The sequence below is a fragment of the Paralichthys olivaceus genome, chromosome 21 (assembly GCF_024713975.1).
Source record: "Paralichthys olivaceus isolate ysfri-2021 chromosome 21, ASM2471397v2, whole genome shotgun sequence".
NCBI lineage: Eukaryota > Metazoa > Chordata > Actinopteri > Pleuronectiformes > Paralichthyidae > Paralichthys > Paralichthys olivaceus.
In genome coordinates, this window is record NC_091113.1 from 11,138,171 (window position 1) to 11,164,110 (window position 25,940).

Here is a 25,940-nt window from a genome sequence, read left to right on the forward strand (position 1 = left end):
CCCTTTTGCCAGCATCCGCTATATATAGAGTGATTACATGGAATGTTGCCTTGTTTCATCAGATGCAGAGGACCACTGGCTGCCGCTGCCTCTCCTGTGCAGTCAGCCACACTCGCTCTCAGGCCACTAGCTCTAGGCCAAAGCACAGAACCTCTGCTTTCACCGGCACACTCATCCCCAGTCTGCCTCTGGGGAACTGTGTTAACATCTCATGGAAGGCAACTGTGTACACCTCAAGTAGTCTCACACACATACACACACACACTACAATGGAATGCCCGCCTATTTACAGAGTGGGATAACCGTGAAAATAGGGTAGAGGTTAGTAGCTAAAAATACAAGAGGCTGGCAGTTCTCCTGCTGTCTGGGCAAAAAATAGCACCGTGTTGCTGCCGTCTCAGTCAGCTTTGTTAACTAAGGAAGAGAGAACACTCTGCCTTTGCGCTTGTTTGTGTCTCATGCCAGAATAAAAGAGAGGGAGCTCGAAATCACACACACCTACTTTATTTATTTTCGCACACAAAAAACACCCCTCGGCTACAACTGTGCTTTCAAAGAGGTAGCGGGCCCAGCTCCTAAGATAGAAGACATGTTACAGTGTCTCAAATGATCTAACTGTGGTTAGTAGATGGAGTCCTTATTTGCCTGGCTCTCATAATACTTGGTGTTGGTGTCTTTAAAAGGCCTCCAGGGTGCAAACAAGGCAATTATTTTGAGGGAGACAAACCCTCTCTGTTTTATTTTTGATTTATGGAAGCTTCTTTCTAAAGTAACTTTAGATATCCATATTGTGTATCCTCCCCTCTTTTATCTTTGCCCAGGCCCGCTCAGACCTGGTTCAGTCAGGTCCCATTTGATGACTCCGAGCTCAGTCTGTCTGGACGCCACTATCGTCTCTTTCCCACAGCTCCTCTGAATCATTTCATACTCATTGAGTGTCTGGCTGGAGCCTGGCCTATGACATTTGACTCTTAAAGGCCCACCTGGGACTGGGGATGGAATAGACTTCCAACAGTACGGCTGAGGTGGGAAGAGTGTCCTGCTGGATTGTGATGGATAGGACAACATGCGAGACTGAAGTAGGCAGACAAGCTCAGGTTACAGGCCACTTGTTCCCTATAACCCTGTTTGTGGTATTAGTATTGTGTGACCTGAGAGATGCCCTGTAGCTGAGCAGCTCCTAACACATGTAGGTTAAGAGAGGTGATTGAGAGGAGACTGAAACAACTGGATCCTGTTTGTTATGAAAGGAGCCTCTGTGTTTTGAAAGGGAGGTATTCTGATATCAGGAAGCCCCCTTCTATACAGAGTGGTGCATTGTCTAACCTCTGCAGCGACCTGTAGTGTCTTATCTGGGCCATTGTTGGTGAAGTACCTCGGCTGAGAGAGAGATAGTTGCTAGGTAGATATCACAATAATTAAGTGGTCGTGTCAGATTCTGAGGAGCTCTCATTGTTTTGCGACAAATAAATAGGCAACCCTCTTGGCTAGGGTAAGAGCCCTGGTAGGGTTAAATTGTTGACCTACTAGTGTTTGTTTCTGAATGTTTCAAATACGGAGATAATGCTCTGGGAGAGAGGTGGAGATAAAGCCATCAGGATGGCATGGGTCCTCTTCTCTGTATGAAACCAGACACAAAAATGTCTTAGTTGATTCTTCATTCCTAGTAATCTTTTTTAAAAGCCCTACTGGCCTGGATGTTCCCTCAGATTGGATAAGGCAGGCAGGCCGATAAGAAAATATGCAGCCATGCTGGACTTAGAGTGGAGGGAGCACATTCTGATAATCCACAGGATTTTTGACTGTAACCTGAGAGAATGCTTTTCATAGTTGGCTAAAAAGTTGAAGGGAGACTGGGAAAGAGATGTCTAAATTACTCTTATGTTACTATTTCGTATTACTTTCCCCTTCTGATTGATTTGTGCTCTGATGACAACTATGTGGCCGAGGCAGAAGCCTCTGCTGTGCTTTGTACAGATAAAAATGATAGGTACAGGGGATACATTCACAGCAGGGCTTTCTCCTCCTCTCCGTCTCTGCTCCAGTCGGAGAGCTGACTAATGGAAAAGGTGGCAACAATTTGAACCACAGTTGTCAAGTGACACAGCATGGCACCGCGTAGTAACAGTGACCAGCCCCTTCACTTGTCACGGTGCTGTTCTGTGCCACCGCCACGACGTGACACCCTTTGCCCTCGCGCCATACGTGGGAAACCTTTGCACAGTGCCGCTGCCACTGTGGCGGTTCCACAAAAGAGCTGGATTATTGTGTCTGGGCTGTCAGCACCGCTCAGCTGAAAGAAAATGAGAGAGAGAGAGAGAGAGGGGAGGGATAGGGGTGTCTCAGGCACCAGGAGAATAGAGAGGGGGGGTCTCCAGGAGAGCTGGCATTTTCAAACAATAATCTCTGTGGAGCCTTTTAGGGGGTTTAATGTCATTTTTGGCCTCTGGATTTTTGCCCTTTTCTCCTTTGAACAAAAAGCAACGGAGAGCGACTGGGGAGGAAAAGAACGAGGAAATATGTGAAAGGAGACAACAGACAGACGAGGTGGGGGGGGGGGGGGGGGGCTTGCTTGGCCGGGTGACTGATATTATTAGTGTTCTAGTGTGACTGATGGAGACTTGGCCTGCATCCAGAGGCTGCCAACAGGCCAGCATTGGCAAATTGAGTCTGTTACTGAATGACCTATATCCCCCGTCCTATTTAGTATGTTACAGCATTTTGTCGTTATCGTTTCCCTTCTCTTCACCCATTCTTCACTTCTTTCATGTCTTTATTTTGTATCAAGTGTCGTGATGAGACAAAGCTCTGTATGATCTCAGGTTTCCAACAGTTTTTTTCAGTGACCTGTGTATTGTCCAGTTGCCATGCCATCACGGCCCGGGCTCATCCGTTTTTATTTTACTCAAAACAGAGATATTTTAGCTTTGAGAGGTTAAACAATGCAAGGTAGATGTGACAGTTTATGCAAGGACACCAAGTGCTTTTTCCCTACCTTGCATGCAATCTGCATCACTGACCAATTTTTGTCTTTCCAGCTGCTGGCAAGAGTAGCAACCTTAGTCCTCTATCCCCAGTGTGAATTATGAAATGGATGTAATGCAGCAACTAGACACACGCACATATACTCATGTCCCTCTGCCGAAGTGCTGATAAATTAGGTTCCCTCTTGCACCGAGAGAGGGTTATCCTGGGTGCATGAAAAAATGTAGCCCATGCTGCCACCCAGCTCTGGCTTCCCCGCACTTCTCACCTCTAATCAACCTCCATGGCTACATACATCCTGAAGCTACCAAGAGAAGAAATCCGCTCTCGCACATATGCTCGCTAAAGCCTTTCATGGTTGTAATCCCCAACGCCAGGAGGAGATGCATGGGAATCTTGGTCAGCTGACTTTAAATATGCAGGAAAGAAAGCAAAGGAAGGAGTGAAGAAGGACTCGCAGCAAGGTTGAAGCCCCCCCCCCCCCCCCTCCCTTCCGAATTCCCTAAAGCCTGCTGGGATGCTCCTTGGGCTTGACATACCCAACCCCACCTGCCCTCACTGCTCAGCGGGATGCTTCATCACCGGCTTCTCCTGAGCTGGCCTACTTGAGACTGTTTGATCTCATTGTGGAATCAAGCGAGCTCGCCCCGCTGCCTGGCAGGCAGAGAGAGCTCCTTGATGCTGAGGGTTGAGGAGGTGGAGCAGGCTTCAGTGGAGAGGCTTAATAACTGTATTAACGTTGGTGGCTCCCCCAGGACCTACGCCTACACAGCAAAGGGAGGAGGGGGTATAGCACTGCGAAGCTGCCTTCTTTCACTTTTAATACTCTGCTCTAATTTTCTCTCCTTTCCTGCTCTCTTGAAATCAGTGTGATTTTTAAAGCTGTGTGAGAGTAATAAAATAACATGTCATCTTCATCACATTCTGTTTTTTTATACCTTTTTTTAATTCCTTCAATATGCCACATTTTTTTACAAACGTCTTGACTTCTCCTGCACTGCAGTCTCTATTTATCAGTTTGTTGTTAATACCTCCCTGTGACCCCTAATCACTTAATTTTCTTTACTCTAATTGTTCACCCTTCCCCCGAGTTGTTTATTTATTCATTACAGATTGACATTAGTATTGTTGTGCCATCCCAGCTCCCCTCTCAACACACTATGATGTGTCATGTTGCCCTGCAGATGGCAAAATTACAATGAACTTGAATTGAAAGTACCGTACTCGTTCCTTACCTGTATGTGTCACCATTCATGACAGTCCTCCAAACCCTGAATTATACATTGGAAACTGCTGAATAATTGATGAGCCCCACTTAGCGTAATGGACAGAGTTAACTGTGAGAGGCGTGCATTCCTGCTCGCAATGGAACTGGGTCGAAATATACGGCACCCAGTCACCCCGAGGGTCATAATGAGGCCCCGGTCACGAGGCCAAGAGACGGAGCAGTCGGCACAGGCCAGCCAGGGTTAAATGGACCCCAGAGGGAAAGAGGAGAGGAGGGAAGCGTTAACACCAGGCTTACCTGGGGGCTCAGCTCAGGTTACTTCCACTCATTGTTTTTGGCAGGCGTGCTTGCTAGTGTGTTCATAGGCAAGCAAGCATAGTCCTGCGCATGCATGCAAACATACATGTTGTCTTTTTATACTAGTATGTTTCACACACACGTTTGTACTTGCAGACAGTAGAGGCATGCTAAACTCTTCCACATGGACACACATGGAGTGTTTCATTCATGTTCCTTATAAATAATGACCTGCTCTGTAAGTTCACTCCTTGAAAATCAAAGTTGCAGAGTTATTTATGCATAGAGCAACACTGCCTTACATAGATTGGGGCCGTATTTGAGGTGTCATATTCAGCACATTTAAAAAACAAACTACAGTAATAAAAATCTTGACGTCACATTAATGGAGAAAATTAATCATAATTTGGAACCAGAATTGTAGTGATGAATGGCACGCATAACATAATCAATAAACCAGTGTTTTTATTCTTAGCTTTGTCAGTATATCGGAACAGGCCGCTGCTTCTGTGAACAAGCCGACCAATAAAATAGTCAACACAAATGTTTGTATCCCATTAATATAAGAGGTTTAGTTCTATGTGTAAGACCGTCTGTTTAGTTTTTTTGATGGTGGATAATCAACATAGTCTCACTAAAAGTCAGTCCAAAGACTGGTGGGTCAGCCACATCACAGGAAATGGTGTGTTTTTTGTGTGTGTATGTGTGTGTTGTGATCAAATGGCTCCCCTCAGGCCACACTGAAAGGTCAGGGATCCATGCAGGAAATTAGTGTCTGTGGAGGCATAGACAACACACACACAACACACACACATACACACACACACACACACACACACACACACACAAACACATAGAGACACAGAGAGAAGGTAGAAGCACAAATTATAGTCGAGGAAGCTAAACATATCCTTCATTAAATTCTTGATGACTCTGCCTGCTTTCATCAGCCATTTTTCCTAAGCATGGAGCAAACTTAACCTCCTGGTGTTATCGACAAGCACCCACTCCTATTTTTTTAATCTTTTTTTGCATTTGCATTTGCGCTGACACTAAAGACAAATGAGTCTGCCTCTCCCCCGCCCACCCGGTCTCCCCCTGCCCTGCCCAAATCTTCTACTAAGGAGCCCCCTGACATTACACATCAGACAGCTGAATCAAATGTGTGTCATCAGTCATCATTAGGGGGCATGAGTAGGGGAGCAGTGGCTGGCGCCGCAGTGTTGAGGCGAGGATGTTTAAAGCTACCACTATCTTTTGGTGGATTCAGCCACCTTGCAATACAGCGAGGACTCTGATCAGGTGTGCAGCCAAGTTATAGACGGCAGTTTCATATGAAGAGTTAAGTCCATATATGTTTGAGCGATGGACGGTCAGAGTGGTTTTTTAGTCAGTGACTGTCTTATCGATCTAAGCTAGCTTCTTTTCCTCTGCGATCTCGCTATGCTAAATATGTCAACTGTCTCCTAGGGGTCTTTATGCCATTTTAACCCCTGTGCTGACGTAGCAACCCCTTCGAGTGCCAGTATTACTGAGCTCTGAAACAGATTAGTGACAGGATAATCACCTCACTTGCTGCGTCTTCTTGTCGGCACGTTTGCAAATACCTCCACTTACCTCAATAATATGTTTTGAACTCCTGGCGTTGGTACTCTGAGCTAATTTACGAAGGGAACCAGTGTCATTATGGGTTTCATGTACAATAGAGGAATGCACGTCAAGCCTGTCGAGGCTTGAAGGCAGAGGTAAATTACAAGTGAGTTTTACTATTAGCTCTAACTCATTTTGACAAGTACATGAAGTGACAAACCTAAATGGAGCTCTGGATTTTAAGAGAAACAGCCCTGACGAGGAGGCACATTATTTAGCATCATTGAACACACACGCGAGTCATGCACACACGCTGCACTTGCGACCTCTCCCCCACTTCCAGTGCCATGCTCCTCCTCTGAAGTTGAGGAGATCAAACCCTTGTAATCCATTCCCCTGTGATTGACTATTGTGTTATCCACAGAGAGGGAGAGAGGTGGGGAAAGAACATGGGTCGAGAGGGGCAGTTTAACATGACAAAGCCTGTCCCTGGTGATCCCTCTCTTCTCTTCCCCAGATCCTCATGAGCCTCTTCTCTTTCTACACTTTTCTCTTGATCCCTTGTTTCCCCTTTTTTCACTCCACCACCTCCTGGCTTCTTCAAGTCCATTTCAGTGCTATAATGCAAATAGCTCTTTGCTCCCCTCCATATTTATGACCCTCTTCCTCCACTGCTGAATATGCGCTTAAGAACGGAGGGCCTTGAATGCTGGCAGTCACATTGGATTAGCGGGTATCAATGGGTAGATAACCTCTCTGTTAGAGTGAGTTAAGAGCAAACACTCCAGCATAAGCATTCATGAAGGGCCTTTGGCTTTTCAGACATTAGCTCCCTTTACATAGCCTGTTCAAGGCGGGAAGGTCGCGCCTTTATTCTGCATCAGCGTTCTGCACAAAAGGTAAGAACACACCATCCGTCATGTCACAAATTCCAGCGTACTATCTGTAATCATACCCCAGGTTGGCAATATGCCAGGTTTTTGTAAACAAGCAAAGGGAGGATGACGATTGATATTCTTAATGGCTGCGGGATCTGAGTATAAAAGGGGCTACTGAGGCCCTGTGTGTGGTACTCAGCCCATTAAAGATGAATACGGTCTGGTTAATGGGTATGGATGTCAATTCAGTGCCAGCAGAATAAGTCATGGTGTATTTAATGCACTTTCCAGTATTTCTTCACCTGTGATTGTTGAAATGCTGAGGGCAGAAATGTATTCATGATTTCTCCACTAATGCACATCATCTGTCCCAAATCAGTTAACTACGCCGTCCTTTATAGACGGACCTCACAAACCCTGTTCTCAGAACATTTTTATGTCTTGTCCAGCACCAGATTATTTGTAGACCTTTTATTCTTGGACTCCTTGTTACTGGTTGCTTGTTATGTTGTTAAACCTTGGACTTTACGGGAATAATGGGAATTGAAGTTTATTTGCTTGTTGCACTCAGTCAGACAACTAAACCTTCAACGATTTTGTTAGACCACATGGTGAGTTTCTGCCCAGGAAAAAGCATGCACACGGTAATTTTATTCACGCACAACTCTATAATTAACCAAGAGAGGCTTAATGTTTCATGAAGCCATTTTCACAGTCAGAGCAGTTAACAGTTTCACACTGTGTGTGTGTGTGTGTGTGTGTGTGTGTGTGTGTGTGTGTGTGTGTGTCCGCGTCATGATCCAATGACTTGATCCACCAACCTTGATCTTGAATTATGTGTCATGAGGTATCGCAGCTGTAAGTCACTCCAGGAAGGGTGTAGTAATTCACCCTGAGAGAGTTGACCGAGGGAGGTTATGCTTTGGTTACACTTTCTCTCTTTCTCACTCTGAACACTGTCTACGAGCAAACATGCCTGCATGCACAGCTTTTATTTGCAGCCAGCTTGCAAGTTGTTTGTCTTGTCTGTCATCGTTCTCCACCAGGCGTGTCGCTCAGCTCCTCTTTCTCCTTAGATGCCCCCCCCATCACCCCCTCTTCCTCTTGCGACTTGTCTCCTCCTGCATCTCACTGTTGCCCTCCTTCCAGCTCTTAAATTTAGCAAAAGTGATGCATTTTAAAACTAAAAGGTATGAACGTGGCCACAGCCTTAATGTGGGTCTCTTACCCCATCGTATTCAGCTGCTGTATGCGTGTGATCTGCTTCCTAACCAAAATTCATAATGGCAGGTCCACTGTGGGCAAACACTGCCTATATTCATTGTTTGGATTATTGACAGAAAACGCTTGCTAATCGTTGGCTTGCATCTCCAATTAAGTTACACTCCTGTCTATAGATATTTTGTTGTTACAAATCTTTTAGTCTGGCCTCAATGAGGACATTTATCCTTGCACAAGAAAAACACAAACTCTACAACCTGTCAGATTATCTCTCTCACACACACACACTCTTCCACCCAACTTCTAGTATAACATGTATTACAGGTTGATGATACACACAGCTGTGACTGTCCACATCCTGGCATCCTCTGGTCACCACGGATCGCCTTTTGCCCCCTTGTGCCCACCACCATGTCCCACACCATCAGCTCATGCCAAATATCTGCAGTCGCCCGGAGCAAGTGCCAGCTCGCATAGTACCACTGTCAGTCAGCAGACGCAGACAGCTGCTGGCTAAAGTTGCACCATGTTACTCTGTGTTGCAGGGGAGTGTTGTTGCTACGGGAACTTGTGGTTCTTTTCTGCAATAAAGCTGTCTTCGGGTGGATTTTTAATGTTTTTATATTAATTCATTTTTTCCCAATTAGATCCATAAACATTGGATTCCTCCTCAGACTTATGACATTTATTTGTGTTTTAGACATCCACTGCACACTGTATTTGTCAGGAAACTCATAGCTAATGACCAGCGTGTGACAGTACAGAGCAGATACTCTGGTTAAGGTAGAGTTGCCGCTCAAAGTCTCGAGCCCCCTGTAGATCTCACCTTTGCCATCTGCTTGATTATTTGCGGCCCCTCCCCCCATTCTCTAGTTTGTCCACACATGTTCTTAGTTCGGTCTCCATTTGCCAGAGTTGCGCTGATAGGAAAACCTGGTGTGTTGTTATTTCAGAGGCCTGGCAGCATAGAGAGGGAAGTTATCTTGAGCCCCTGGAGAAGGGCTGGGGAACATGTGGGGGCCGTTGGGCTGATAAAAACCAGGCCTCACCGAGACAAGAACACAAACGAGAATCCTGCACATAAACAGAGCAGATATCCCAAGACATGTGCTCAATTATATGAACAGGCAAATGTACACATTTGTTCAAACATGTTCATTTTCGTTGGTTGTTTCTTAAAGCGCTCAAGGAGAAAAATGCATTTATCGACTGCCATATCTTAACCAGATGTAAAGATGACATAAATTACTTATACTAAACACAGCCTGGTGTTTTCCCCACCTCTGGCCCAAGACAAACACCACCATTTCCTGGTGCTGAGGGGGGAATCGTCATAACAGGCAGGAAAGACTCCTTACTCTGCACCACCTTGCCCTTCGGCCTCTGCTCGGACCCTCATCTATCACTTGCGTATGTGTTTTTCTTGCTGCAACACTCTACACAGGGGAGTTATTTGGCCCCAATTTGGAGCGCTATCCATCAAAATTTTGTTTCAGACTCAGTTTAGCCTTCAAACACAGACTGCACAGCTCTTAAAGAACTCAGGCTGTCACATCCATTTCTGCTCCTCTTGCAAAATTTTAATATCTGCAATGGTTGCGAAACACTCAGCTGTCATTTTAGTGAAAAGTAGACCAAAGCATACTCCCTGAGTGTAAGTGATGTGTAATTTGCCACAGAAAATTATATTAGAATCAGATTAAATGCTCAGTTCATTTGTGCCCATATCGTCTGTAAACCAGGAAAGCCATGGTGTCAGATGTACAAATTAAAAAAATATTTTAAGATGCTCTTAAAAATTGTATGTCTAGCTGGAAATTGTTTTTTTTTCTCCAACTGCTGTTACTTTTTTACAACTCTGCAAGTATGCAACCTTCACCAAACCGCAGCATTAAGAAGGTAGACTGCACCATCGACATGGAGCAGCTTAGGTGGCATACAACCAGGCAGGGGAATCCTCTGTAATCCTCCTAACTTGCCAGCTCTGAAGCAAACACACACATTTCTGCTCTTCCATATCATGCATGGTATTAATTGAAGCAGCAACAATAAATGTCTGACATTTGCCTCTTTTAAAATCACGTGGAACATGAATCTGATATTAACAGTCGTCTTCAGAAGGACTTAGGCTTCTGGATTGATTCTTTCAATTTAGCAAGCTGAGATCGTTAAGGTTGGACGTGTAATTTCAGCTCAGTGTGATATATATGAAGACATCTGATTTGGCAACTGTAGTCAGGTCTGAAAACTCACTGCCCCTTTAAAGGGAGTAGAGGATGGAGGGAAGGATTCAAGTGCCTTTCTGCCTTGCATAGGATTTAAATTGTAGAGAGCACTAGGAATAGAAAACTGTCAGGCTCAGTAACAGGGACAGGCAGGAATAAGGGGGAGATGACGGCTGAAAGTGGCGGGAGATGGGGGTTGGAAAGCCTGGATTTAGTTACAGTGAATACTGGAGGCGTGAGGCTCGCTGTCTGCTCTCCTGCCTCATGTTAACCTCCACGGGCTCTCCTTCCCGTACGAGTGTGTGTGTGTTTTCACTTATGCCTGTTTGCCCTGCCGCCAGATTCCTCCCCCTCTCTCATCCAATAACTGTTCACACTCTGTTTGAACACAAACACACCCCACTGTCGCTCTCCTTACAGCTGTCAGTCTGTGCACGCCTGCCTTGTGTGTGATCACGCATGCCTGCCGTCACCCCGGCTCACATTCAGATGGCATGCGTTGCGTTGCTGCCAGTAATCGGTGTAAGGGCAGCGAATGGAGTCACATCCATTTTCAGCAGATAGCTGTTATGACGCTTTGTTAGAGAATGGCAGGATTTTCCTGTAAGTAAGGAAATAGTCCCATTTCCGCCTTCAGTAATTGAAGAGTGCTGACAAAGCATTCTTGTGTGTGTCTGTGTGCCTGCATCAATTTCCTTGCTGCTTACCATTTCTGACATGGAAAACAGAAATAAAGCCTGAATTTTAAGCAAAGTCATTGCACATGAAAGCACTCAAGTCGCTGCCAGTCGTTTTTATGGACATGCATGATGCATTGGCCTACAACTCCCAGGGTTTGCAAAGCGGTCTCTGTCCCTGGAGCTGTTCCATTGGCCGTCCCACTTCATTATTTTAGGTCGACTTCAAAGAGAGCCTTAATGCAGCAGTCTGTGGCATGGTGGTCTGTCTGGTGTCTCTCCTGCACACTCACTGCATGGAAAGACAAATGGACCTTTATATGCTCTTCTATGTATCATCATCATGGCAAGTGTGCGTGCGTGCGTGCGTGCGTGCGTGTGAGTTCATCCAAATAACCTAATAGAAGCCAGATGAACACAATGGCCTGTGATTGAGTAGGATTCAACAAAGTGAAAGACACTGTCAAAGCCGTCCTTCTCCTCCTTCATCCTCTCTGCCTTCATTTTCTCCAGCTCCCTTTACCACAAACCAGCCAGCCTGCTAATGTAGTTAGCCTCCCTCTAATGATGGTGAAATCTCATTAATATGCTTCACAGCTGGGCACAGTAACCAGTGGGGATGAAGGTAATCAAATCTCCGAGGACTAACCTAGAGCTGAACCTCAAAAACTACTCGGCAGCTCTGTGCCGAGGCAGCCCAGTGTCTGGAGGCTTGATAATAGCCGGTGGGCTTTTATGTGTGTGTGTGTCTTTGTGCACGCAGACACACGCGTGCACACGTGTGTCTTGGTCTATGGTCTTTTGGTTGTGATGGCTTTGAGGTGCAGATGTTTGTCAGTACTGCAGCTCCGGCTACTTTATCATCAGAATAGATTTCATTTCAGTCTTGTGCATATTTGTCCATTTAAGTCTAGCCATGCGGTAATTGCTTATAGAGGATGTGGCTGCAATAGCGCAGCTCTGCTCTAAGTGCACTTGTGGCTCATGATGTATGTAAAGTGAATCTGAAGAGCGGCATTACAGACCACTCACACTTGAGCTTAATTAAATCACCGGTGCTTTGGCTCTGAGTTTGAGAACACCACACCATGGTACATTAAGATATTAAGATATCTTGGGGCTGCACACACACACACACACACACACACACACACACACACACACACACACACACACAGACATGTTTAAAATGCTTGTGTGTAAATGTGACTATCACAGGAGAAATCTAAATAAATTAAACTTGTTTATTACACACATTTGTCAGGCAGAATTGGTTTTATGAGATAAATCTGTTGTTAATTTACTACCAACTCGTGCATTGTTTAGACCAATTAATAATAAGAACATTCAACTCCAGATGCAAAATAATTTTTGATACTTTACTACTTGAAAAAGGCCTTTCTGCCACAGTCAGTGGTCAGATGTTGCACAGACACAACTTCCTTAAAATGGACTTCTGTTGTCTGGTGTCAAGTTTGTGTTTGCTGGTTACACCTGAGGCCTGGGGACTGGACGGGTCTGACAACATACCTGGCTGACTCGTTGCTGGTTAACAACCATTGTGGTGAGAGTTTGGTTTGTGCGGTTTGGGTTTCACCTCGTCATGTAATTACGGTAGATTCCTTATCAGTAAATCCTCATTGTTTTTCAGTTCAGCGTTATTTCAAGGGTTGCGGGTTCCTGCGCTTGTATCCCTGAGCAAAGCAAGGCATTATTGTGTCTCGATGCTGGCTCTCTCTTGGCTAAAAGAATGATATTCTAGCTATAGCTCATGTATTAGTTACTGTGGGGATTTTTGCCGGCACTGGATGGGCTCTGGCCATGAAACCTGGCCCGACTCACTGATTTCCACTGTTAACATGTTGCAAGGATATCGAGAGAAGCTCTCCAGGCGAGTGTGACTCAGTTCCTCCAGTGTTTGAGCGTTTATAACTTCGTGGAGCACAAAATAGACAGTGATGGTTGGTGTTGATCAGAGTTTGGATGCAGGTTGGTGTTGAATAATGCCTGGGTGAGGGCTGCTGAAGGGCTAAGTAGCTCCGTCCTCTGCTGAGCCACGCTGCCTCTCTGTCCACAGGCCTGCCATTGTTTTGCTCCATGCCTCAGCTTGACAAGGCTCCAGAAGCCAGCCATTGTATTTAATTACAGTCGCCAGCCCCCTCACAGACTCTTGTCCCAGATTTCCATGGGTGCTCTCATTAGGAGAGTGTATGTGTGTCCAACGAGGCTCCTCTAATGGCTCTAGGAAAACCCTCAGCTTGCGTAAATGTCAATATGGATGCCATTTTTGATTTTATGTGTATGGGTGGCACATCTGTTTGTCTATGTGTTTGACTGCACCTTTAATGTGGACAAATAGGTCCGTGGTTGCCCTAATAACACAAGGCTGTAGTTGGGCTACAGCAAGAGAGGCACTGAATATTGTGAATGGTTTCTTTTTTTGCTAATGAGAAAATATGCCATGTTACGTAAAGGCTGCTCTATTTACATTTAATTTGTTTGACATGAGTGTGACGATGGCATCACCCAGGCATGAGGCAAGATGAGAATTCAAACTGATTAGAAGCGAACTGCCTACAGTGTGTCCTTGTACTCACCCTCTTGTCACGTTGAGACCAAATCACAAAATCACTCCCAATTGTTCCTCCATAATTCAGTAGTAATTTAAGTAAAACATAGGCTTTACATTGAACCCGGACAGGTGTGTGTGTGTGTGTGAGAGCTAAATACTACTCATTTCTAATTTATGTGATCCAGTTGATCCCAAACGGCTTAAACTACTCTCTGGATCTCATTCGGCAGTATCAAATCTGCTCTGAAAACATAAATGACAAGAGTTGATGTGTCGTATTTATTAGAAAACGTGACCTGATGTGCAAAGACTTGGATTTGTGTGCGTGTGTAAAATAAGTGAATATAAAAACCCGGGAGAGAAACATGAAAAAGTAATGCAGCCTTGCTTTTACTCCCTGTGTGTTCCAGTTTCATCTGTTTTGTATTTTTGTGTATTGCTCAAGCATCATAGTTCTCTCTCTCCTACGTCTTTTTTTTTGCATCCCTGTTTTCCTCCCTTCATTTCCGCCCTCCATCGTCTAAAAAAGCTTTCCCCCTGCTATTACTGTATAAAAAGCTGTTTTCACAAAACAAGTCGGTTGAATGGAAAAATAAGCTTTTGGAAATAAATAGTAAGTGGGTCTCACTCCAAGTTGTGGTCCTTATTGTTTCAATTCTCCTGTCATGCCTTTTCTCTTCAACATTATTAAAAATCCATTCTGTTACAACCCTTAATCCCCCCGTTCAACTCTTAACCCATATCAGGCCATTTACACCAAGAACTTAAAAGGCTCTAGCTGGTGTGAAAGTGACATCTGACATCTGGGCCTCATAAATGAAATGTCTTAATATCCCTGGCCTGATTGGGTGTCACTGTAAGGTGTTGCAATGTGAGCTTTATTGCTGTTCAGCTTAACTGTCCCTGTCACCTGAAACCCACTTGGATATGCGGTGTGTTTTCCTGACGGCTGAGATAGCAGGCTAGTTCATAGAGGCTAGATTTTTTTTTCTGCTGCGCATTGCTTGCCATTTATTTTTTCCAGGAAGCCTATCTGCTACCTGTGCATCAGGTTGGTTTATTTTGGTTGTTCTGAATGTTATTTTCCCCAACACCATCTGCTGCATGTGCATGAAGATTGTCAAACTGAGATCTGCATACCAACACTGCAATTGGAGCATAGTGTGTGTGAGAGAGAGACTTCATCCTTGCCTAATGTGGAGTGCGATTACCCTTGTGTGCGTTGAGTTGAGATCCAGTGCAAGAGCATGTGGAGGTTGTTCTCGTCTGTAGTACAGTCGTGCTGCACCAGCAAACTCTGCTTAAATATAGATGACATATTTACACATCAGCTCTGAGCTGCTTGTCAACCTCCCCACTCCCTCCTCTGCTGAGCTGATGATGCTGGGTGGGGCAATGGGGCTGCAAAGATGCACACAGGCATATAATGTTCTTGTATGGACATGGTCTGAAATCGCACATACAACACTTGCTGACAGAATTGTGTATAGTATCAGGTAAAGTATTGACATTGACAGATTCATGGATTTAATAGATTCAATAGATAGATAAGACACATACTATAGATAGATATATATGATGTGATACTGTAGGATATATACTATGTGATAGATACACTATGATAGATATAAACGATAGATAAGTCAGATACAGTAGATAAATACAACACAATAGACCTGATATGATACTATACTGATAGGGTAGATAGATATAATACAATAGATACACTAGGTTGATACGATTCGATGGATAGATAGAGAATACAGTAAAAGCGCATTATTCCTCATCTGTTTTCCTTCAGACCACATGGTGCTGGTCTGCTCTGTGAATGTGTGTGTTTTGTATTTGATTTAAGAGCCTTGTTTTGTAACACACAGGATATTGAGGTCAAAGTCCAATACATATTACATGAAGGCAACAGCAGCAGTTTACTTCCCCGCAATCCCAGCCCACTTTGTTTACCGTGCATAAGTGAACAAAATGCGGACACCTACAAAGTGCTTGTGTTTGTTATGTCGTGTTGTCTGTTAATTGAGGAAACGAGAACATAAGCGGCCAGTTTGTGGTCAGAGGCAGACAGAAGCTTTGCCTTCTCTGGCATATTTGCTGCTCACGATTTGTGATGATTTGTCCTTTAAATAATTTCAAGCACTCATCCTGCATGATTAAAAAAATAATAACACAACTGCAGGCGTTGTATCAGAGAAAACCTTTGAACCTTGCCAGCAAAATATCTCATATCTGTTACTCACAGACACACAACATCCACTTTCAGAAGTAAAAAAAAAACAGCAGAGGCTGCTTTCATTGCTGCTTTGATCATTGCTGGATGTATGCGTGTTATTATAGCGGATCTGAAAATGCCTGATGAAGAAGTATTCCTTGTTCTTAAAGCTTTTTCTTGCCCCGAACACATTGTTAGAAAGAGAGTTACTTCCCCTCTTGTTGTGATTGAGATGTCGTCAGCAGTGTATCTCTCTGGATATTTCTTCGCTAACTCCCCTCTTTTTTGCACCTTCCTCTCCACAGCAATAGAGACCCAGAGTACCAGCTCAGAGGAGATAGTGCCAAGCCCGCCCTCGCCTCCCCCGCCGCCCCGCGTCTACAAACCCTGCTTCGTGTGCCAGGACAAGTCCTCAGGGTACCACTATGGTGTCAGCGCCTGCGAGGGCTGCAAGGTGAGACTCCCGGCCTTTCTCTGCATCTGCCAATAAAGCAAGATGTTCGTCAATCTTGTTACACTAATGTGATTTGCACTGGGGGGAAAAATTCACAACCAAGGCATAGGTGCTGAAAATAATAAGTAATTTGCTAGTTTAATGTATTAAGTCAAAATTGTCTTTTTCTTCATGGAGAATGATTTACCAGCATTATTGATTGCTTTATTGAGCTGCCTAATCACCAGTCTGACCTTAACGAGTTGGAACAGCATCTTATGACACATATACTGTATGTACGTTTAAAAAGAAGATAACTTGTATGAGGGACCTGCCCCGTATCATGTACAGTTTGTGAAACTTAGTCGTCCGTGCAGGTTTTTTTGTCCTTTTCGAGTCTTGTTGCTACACATATCTTTGCTGACGTGTCCACAATGGTTGTCTGTTATCAATACAGCCGTGTTACACAGGTGCTGAAGAGGCCTCATAACCCCCATCTGCTCCGTTATCAGTCGATAGTTCTTTTGTGCATGCATACATGCTCTCCTGTTCATGTGAGCACACAGGCCTCTTTATCTCACTGCTCTCGACTCTCTGAGCCAGAGTTGTGTAAGTTCAGAGGAGGATAGGAATGAGATCTGTGGAATCTAATGTAATGTTACCGCCAGGTGCACACCTCATATCTCTGCAATGTCAACATTTCTGAAACCACCTTGTTTTTTCTTTGGTTCTTTCTTGGCAATCATGCATTCCTCAATCAGCCAAAGAGGATTTCCACAGTTGAAGAGTCTTAGGCCACATCCACACTTCTGCATTTCATTTGAAAACAAATAAACCCTGCTACGGATATGCATGGCGTTCACACTACGCTGGAAACGCAGACGTTTGGAAATGCTGCTCTGTTTGCTAATAATTGTTGTGCAGTTAATTCTGCATTTCACAAAGATACAACTGCTTCAATGCATAGGAGACGAGCTGTTATTCGAGCGATTCCTGTGTACACTGCCACCCACATGCTTTTCCATGATGTACAATCTATGCAAAAAAAACGATTTTCAGCCAAAACGCTTGTGTGAACAGGTTTGAAAATGCAGTAGTATGAATGTGGCCTTACCCAACAGCACAGTATGTAAATCATACTGTTCTCTGTACACCAAGATAGGGGAGGCAGTTTGTGGTTGGATAAATACGGGCAGGGTGTTGCTGATGGTGACAGGTGCCTACTAGACCCTCTGACTTATTGGCTTCAGAGCCAATACTGTGGTCTGTGTTTCGATATGTGCAGGACCAGGAGCGGTGAGGAGGAAAGGGGCAGTGGGGAGTAGAGCAGAGAGAGAAAAAGCCACAGAGAAGAAGGCAGGGGGTAGTAGCAGTAACAAACAATATGAAAGAATAAGGAAGGGCATGGACCCCAGGGGGGATGTAGAAATGCAGACAAAATGATACAGAGATGAGAGAGGCTGCAGGGAGAGGGGGAGAGGAACGAGTGAGAGGGCAGACTGAGAAAGAAAGAGAAAGAAGTGAGTAGCAGATTAGGCAGACGGGGTTACAGCTGAACCCATTGACACCAAAAGAAAGACGGTCAGTGCACCAGAACACAGGGGGGGGGGGAGAAAGGAGTAAAGAATGCACAAAGGGAGGAGAGCACGGCAAAGCTCAGAAACTGGCACACACACACACACACACACACACACACACACACACACACACACACACACACATACATACATACATACATACATAGATAGATATTATACTTAACACAAACCCTCTGAGCGCTCTGTGAAACTTAACCTGCTCCCCTAATGTGACTTTTAAAAATTTAACAAAGTAAATAAAAGCTGACCCCTGTGCTGTTTTATTGGGGCAAACCAAACTGCTGCTGGCTGCGCTGCTTAGTTTCCTCTCTGCAGTGTGTGATGGGCCACATTTTTCCTGAAAATGAAATATCCAGTTTCATAATAGTCCGTCTTTCTAAACAAGAGTTTAGCTGCTTTTACTTTAGCTTAACAATTTAGTATTTCAAAACAGTTCAAAAAGGTAAGAGAGTTGGTCATGAGAAATCTTGTAACTTTGAACATGTTTGTCTGCATGTGTGTAAGGATGTTCCCCACCTAATGCATAGTCTCAACCTGAAACCATTAAAACATGTATATTCGCTATTTTGCACAGTAACCCTAACTAGCTGTTATGCATCACGCATTCAAAAGCTTTGAAAGTCTGCAGCCATTTCAAGCTCTAATCTGCTTGTATTACTGCCACTGAACATTGCTCGTCATTATCTAAACAGGGTAATAAGTGAAATAATACGTTTAATCTCAACTCCTGATTAGAGCTTGTGTGTGATTGTTATTATGCAATACACGTATCTCACGTTGAGCGTAAATGAGCCTGTAAGCACATCTAAGCAGAAGTAAATGTTATATATTCAAATTAATATTCATCTTTTATTGATTTATAGTTTAAAAATTGAATGCATGAGGCATCACAGTTGTGAGTGGAAGGTAAAATCTCTGCAACACTGCGATAAACACAGAAGGAAAAGCAGACAATAGATGAGCCGTAAGCTTGAGTAATTAATTGTTTCTCCTTTGCGATCACGGCCTTGTTCCCTCCGACAGCACAGAAATCGTGCCAGACTTGACAGTGTAATTAGCTTTTTGAGGCTATTGTTCATCGGGGACGTCGCTGATGTTTCAATCTTTCAGCCAGTAGACAACGTGCTGCACAGATTATTTAAGAACAATGACAAACAATAATTTGATACATAGGTTTTATCACCAGTTGTTGAATCTCTCTCTCTCTGCCTTGAAACATTCACATAGTGCATCTCAGGTTTAAAATAACAATTTCAGCTACATCAGATTTCGGTTTTGATTTTATTGACATTTTTCTCCTCAAACCAACAGCGTGTTCTGCATGTCTCCCCAGCTGAATATGATTTGTTTCCAAGATATATTATGGCTGAGGTTGTTTCTCTTCAACCACAAAAAAAACTGGATTCACTTTAATGATAAACTGAATATGGAATCAGATTACACAAATTAACTGCAGAGGGAAAACGATGAATGTGAAATCAAAGTTGATTAATGCAAAACTGTCCATTGTATTTGCAGCGTGTGTGTATCTGTGATAAAGTGTTTCAGCTCAAAGATCATGTTGACCTTTCTTTTCATTGCTAAATAAATGGTTTAGATGAGTTGTTTTAAATCTCTGTCCGCACACGTCTTGCCCCACTGGACTCTGTTATCCTGGTTAGTAAATAGCTCATTAGGAGAAATCGTTAGAAAATGTTGGCTCCAATTACGAAAACATCCCCAGTCAGACATCTAGCTGCTAGTGCGCGGTCCATGAGCCGTCTGCCGGCCCACTCAACAGCCGCAGTGCTAATTTGAAAAATTCAGGATGCCTTCACCGTATCTCTGACTTCAGAGGAGATGACTGGGCATAGCATGCTCAATAATTCAACACTACAGGCATGTGAACGTATATGGTTGCCTCATCTGAGACCGGGGTAAGTCGAGGGTTAGCAGCGTCTGCTTTTGCTGCAGCATGCCAAACTACAAAGACGTTTCTTGGGGGCTGCAGCGAACAGAGGAAACAGGAGGGGGATGTTGAGCTCTGCTACTGGGAGACAGCTCATTGGTTTGTTGTTTAAGTTTTGCCGCCTGCACATACTCACAGCGTTGCATTTCTTTTGCCCCTGCAGATATTAGCACTTAAACATTAAATTTGCATGGCCACCCTGTCGTGTTTATGTTTTTGTCTTAGAGGCACAGGAGCATGAAGCAGACAAACCTCCTGCTTATCAGCTGCAATGGGAGGCAGGCAACCATATTTCCAAAACCCCTAACTACCACCTCTTACATAAATGTCTAGAAATGTTTTTCTGATGGCCCTTGTACCAACCAGCCATCTTTATGAATGTGTTGGCTGTAGCCGTTTCTGCATTGTTGCTAGTATTAGTGGAAGGGGCACAGACACACACACATGCACAGACCCAGTAGGAGGCTGGGAATGCTGTCTTAATCTGAGTGTAGTGTGAAAGTCATGTTAAGAGAGGATTCCTCCTGTGAACTCTCCAACCCCAAACCCCCCTCACCCCACCCACGCTTCCCCTTTAATAAAGCAGTTCCTTGCACACAAGCGATCAAGAACTCGCTTGCTAACAAATGCATGAGGCTCATTACGTTTTTCAGGTAGTGGGCTGAGAATTGAAGAGCAAGCGGCACATGCAATCACATATGTACTGTTATTGTTTCGTGCTCTTTTTCATCCCTCCCTCCCTCGTGCTGCCTCTCTCATCTCTGAACACTGCAGGGCGGCTGACAGGCCCGCTGAGGGCTCTTGTCGCCGGGTGGATTAAGCGGTGATACAAAAAGAGGCTTAAGGGCCGCAGGAAGCAATGACTCTTAATAGAAGGAGGTGGATCGGTGGCGAGGGGGGTGGTCAGGAACAATCAACTGGCCCACGAGCCGGCGGCAGCAGCCAATCAGGAGGTGCTTTGAGAGGGCACCTGAGCCTCATGGTGTCAGGAGGGAGTAGGTTAATCCCCTGGTGACATTGGGGTCAGGGTCGGGGCACTGTTGGATCAAAGAGGACATGATACAAACACACACAAATACACACAGGCACACACACACACACACACACACACACACACAGGCACACAAAGGCTGCAGACTTGCCCCTTAGCATCAGCAGCTGGAATTAATGTCAACCTACAGGTCTGGTTCTTTCCTCTTTATTCTCCGGGAGGTTTTCTGAAAATAGTTTGCAGGTATCTGCTGTTCTCCAACATTAATAATGAATGGAATGTGACAGCAGGTTTTTAAACAAATGTAGGACTTCAATGATGACAAGAGGAGAAGGTTAGATGAGGTGACCGTCTTAGGGCCGAAACACTTCCTCCACCAGCTGGAAACAAAGTCTGCCATGTGTGAACAGCGCCATAACACACACACTGGCAGCACCAGCTCAAACAGATGCATGAAGAAGTGTACGCACTCGGAGTTCAGCACAGGCCGCCTGAATCATCTCCACAGCTCGATGGCGAGTGGGAGGCAAGGCAAGAGGCCGGTGATCCGGGAAGGACAAATTGCGGGCTTAGGTCCACCGGCCATCTGTCGGCTAGCAGAGCTAATCCCCGGCATGGGATGGGGCTCCGTGGCAGCCACCCCACCGCACCACACTCCGCACCCACGTCCCTCCCACCCCGCAGCCGACCCCACCCACCCTCCTACCCAGCAAAACATAACCCATGTCCCAATGCGTCACATCAACACTGACATTGACCTGTATAACATTTGTCCCCGGCCTGTGCTTGCTGAGAGCTCACTCGGTTGTGGTTGATTTGCTTCAACCTCTTTTTATCTTTCTGACACACTAGGAATGTTAAACAATAAGGGCACAGAGGTCAACATTGATTTTATTGGGGTTGAATGGAATTGAGTAGAATTGTCATGAATGGTGTTCCAGCTGGTTTGTTACTGCTGTTTATATGCAACACACTTCTTAGTTCTCGATATCATAAAATCACAAAAGACAGGTTACATGATTAATTTGACGATATTGTGATTTTATTTCCTTCCTGTTAGAAACCCCACTTCAAATTTTCCTCCTCAGTTATTTTATGTCCCAATCTTCTGAGCTTATTTTTGGCAGGTGGAGCCGCTTTTAAAAGAGAGAATTTTTAAATTATTACTAAGGGATGTGGGTTTTGTGTGGAGGCATATTTTTGCTCGGATCCTGTCTCACTTTTGTGCAAAACATATTTTGTCTTCCAAAAGAATCTTTCGTTTCAGCCAAGTGACCAAACATAAGCTCATTAGAATTTATCCTTTGCTTCATATAACCAAACTTTTAAATGTATTCTCTGATTTGTTTTGATCCAGTTATATTGAAAAAGGAAATGTGGGGTTTTGGTTCTCCTTCCACATCATATGGCCTGCTATAATTTAATACATTTCAACCTCGTGAGTCAGTGAGGAGTGTTTTGTTTGGCACTGGATGAAAGGGGAGACTGTAAACATGGGCTAGATATTTGCAAAAGGTAACCAAAATACATAATGAAAGCAGTGATGTTGGTAGATAACTGGCGGTTTCAAGTGGGTAAACAGCACAATTATATTTGCAGAGTAATTTAGCAATTGGCTGCTCTGTTTGCAGTGACCGTCAATTTGCTGGCCATTTTTCTTTCTCTTTCTTCTCATCGCCTCATCTCTCCATCCTTCTCTCACACAGGGCTTCTTTCGGAGAAGCATCCAGAAGAACATGGTGTACACTTGTCACCGGGAGAAGAACTGCATCATTAACAAAGTCACCCGCAACCGCTGCCAGTACTGTCGGCTGCAGAAGTGCCTGGAAGTCGGGATGTCCAAGGAGTGTGAGTGTAAATACCCCAAGTTATCCATAATGCCCTGCTCCCAGGGCGCTCTTATGCATGATTGTTTTTGCATGATGTCATTGCATAAGCATGTCATTAACTTACAAAGGCTTTACTATTCTAGTAAATTATTTTACAATCAGATTCCATATGTCTTATTAGACACTGTTGAAAATCCCATCTTGTCATGTTTGTATTATAAAATTCCTTGACTTCTTGGTGGCTATCATAACTGGTCACAGTAAAACCAAAGCCATTACTATTAACCATCACTTGTCAGCCATCTAGGTGACTGTTGAGGTTGTGAGGTTTTAGTTTAGTTTGAAGAGAATATCTGCGGGAAAAGCAAGACAAAGGGCAGCCGCGGTGCAGACTGTCAGTAACAGTCAGGGTGTCGCCAGGGTTGGCAGGCCTCCGTGATGAATATGTTCTCACCTGCCGAGAGTGAAAGAGCAGGCGTCTGCTTCCATCATTGCACCCCGGGGGCTGTGTGAACATACACACTCGCACACACACAGACACATACGCACAAGCAGTCAGACTTGATAAAGTAATTGGTAGAGGTGTGACCGCAGAGAACTCAGAGACCAGCAGGGTTTTTTTTTTTTTTTTACGTCAGTCAGGTCACATGACACTCACTAAATATGTATGGGACACATTTGTGCCTATACGTACTTTAAAACACTCATTAATAACACATGCAGTATATTAATAATAGACATTCTACTAGAAAGTGTAGCCTCTCCTCCTCTCAATGGCTCACACATGTTAAAACACACATGCATACATCCTCCCTGGCTCCATATCTTGCTGCCTCCCGTCTTCCCAGCGCTATTTACCTCATCTTTCTGGTACGGTGAGTGCAGGGAGTGCTCCCCATGCCACAGCACTGTGGTTTACAGTAAAAGAAGTTATCCTCCAAGCTCCTTACCTTTGAATGGGGCCATTAATCATGGTTAGAAGGATCACAGCAGCCGGCTCTTTTACACACACACATACACACAGAAGCGCACACATTAGAGGAAAAGGCAAGTGTTGGGGAGCCATCTAGTGGTGAAGATGCAGTACAGCGTAAGAGAAAACAAAAAGGGGTTTCTGACAGGAGTCTAGGCTCGATATATAAAAATGGGATGGATATTTACCCTTTACTTTTTTATTTAATATTTAATTCTTTTTTCTAACTGTGGTCACATATCGTGCACAGATTGTTCATCAGCAGTGACTTTGACAAGTGAAACTGGTCTTAGCTGGTGAGGAAGGAGAGACTGACCATCTGGGGCCAGCAGGGAGTCTCTCTGCTCCCCTCACACATGCACAGACAAAAGTACACACACATTAAAATACATGCGCGTGCATTATTTCATGCACACACCAAAATTATGCGCATACAAGGTGACTGACACAAACCGGAATTTAAAAAAACTGCTTTAACCTAAATACATTGAGACAGCTCCACCGAAACACCATACACTCTCTGTCAGACACACACACACACACACACACACACACACACACACACACACAGAAGGTGGACCCCCCTGCTAGCTCTTGGGGGACGTCTGGGTGACCTTGCGTCTGCCGGCAGACAGCTCCAGACAACAGTGCCCAGGCCTGCTGCCAGGTGGCAATGCCAAGCAAGATGGCGTATAGGAGAAAGGGAAAGGGGGTGTTTGGAGTAATTGGAGGGTTACAAGGAAACGCCTGTCGTGTAGGCTGGTGCCACATTGTTATTAACCTGACAGTGTGTGGTTAGACCAATTATCTTTCCATGAATAAATCATACGTTTTTAAAACTGTGTCCATCCATTATCTATACCGCTTATTTTTAAAGTGAAGGAGAGGAGCTGGAGCCAATCCCAGCTGACATTGGGCAAGAGGCGGTGTACACCCTGGACAGGTCACCGACACACACAGACACACAACCTTTCACACCAACATTCACTTATTGATTATCCCAATCTGCATGTCTTTGGACTGTGGCAGGAAGCCGAGCACCAGGAGAAAACCCAAATAAATACTTAAAGAAAACTCAAGATTTATATCTAGATAGCAATAATTACAATAATGTTCCAAAGTAAGATTCATGCTCACTTTGCCCTCAGGCCAGTGAAGTAGTTTGCAGCATGAATGTGGTCATGGGATTAGTAACAAGTTGGGAACAAACACTTCTGCTACATAAAACAGCCAGACATTTGTTTTGATTTACATTTTACTCATCAGATAGTCTGTAATGATTTAAAATTTGAATATGTAGGAGGAATCTAATTCTGAGTGCTCATAGAAATATAAGACGTTGCAAACCAGCTTTGCTTTGATAAACACTGACCTAAGTAGACTCTGCCTATACTATGCCACATTTAATTTAAAGCACAGTCATACTATAGTTAGTTAAGTAAATTCCCCCTGCGTGCATTTCTCTATTTAAAGTTTTTTTGTGCCTGAGGAGTGATCACATGGTTCAGTTGCACAATCCTCCACAATGTGTTCATGATACAGTTCAGAGCAGCTGTCACCCCTCAGTACCTCCCTCCCTTCTTCATCCCCTCCCTGTTCGTTCTTTAAAGCTCTCAAAACTATATCCCACTAGTTCCTCGAGGACGGTGTTATCCAGCGATTGAAAAAAGTAATAAAAGTAAAATAAGATGAAGCAAAGAATGATGTAGAACTGCGCAAGGAGGAGGATAACATCAGCCAGGAAGGCAGGATAGTGGAGCGAGATGAAGGCAGAGCAGTGAGAATGAAACTGAGGAGTTGAGAGAGGGAGAGAAAAAGAGCGGAGGGAGGGAGGGAGGGAGGGAAGAGAGAGGCTGGAGGACAGAGGGAGGGAGGGAGAAAGTTTCATCACTGTCGACGGTGGCTCTGCGCTTCGAGCAGCAGGAGCGGGGGGAACATTGACATTTTTATCTTTCCATTGAATTTAATCTGTGTGATGGACGAGCTGCCAGTGCTTTAATTTTCCTCACACGAATTATCCCTTTCTGCCCACCTCTCTGTCTTGTACACAGACGCAAACACACACACAGAAATACATACACACTGAGGCACTAACAGAAATTGTCTATTAACTGCACGTTGCAGCTGAAATCCACAATGAGAACAAATGATTGAGTGGTGTGTGTGTGTGTGTGTGCATGTGTGTGTGTGCATGTGTGTGTGTGCGTGTGTGTGTGTGTGTGTACACATATCTACACTGTTACAGTATTCCGTTCACGTTACACACTGGCT

At 44.4% G+C, this 25,940-nt stretch overlaps 1 protein-coding gene across 10 annotated transcripts in view; it reads left to right on the plus strand.

The window, feature by feature from the left end:
- Positions 1–25,940, plus strand: part of raraa (retinoic acid receptor, alpha a) — a 140,103-nt gene that overhangs the window by 108,200 nt on the left and 5,963 nt on the right. For 5 of the 10 annotated variants that reach the window (XM_069517096.1, XM_069517098.1, XM_069517097.1 and 2 more), the window contains 2 exons: positions 16,203–16,351; positions 22,574–22,721. In XM_069517096.1, coding sequence (XP_069373197.1) covers positions 16,203–16,351; positions 22,574–22,721 — 297 coding nt within the window. The remainder of the gene's footprint in view (positions 1–16,202; positions 16,352–22,573; positions 22,722–25,940) is intronic. The other 5 variants (XM_069517100.1, XM_069517103.1, XM_069517102.1 and 2 more) reach the window with 1 other exon arrangement.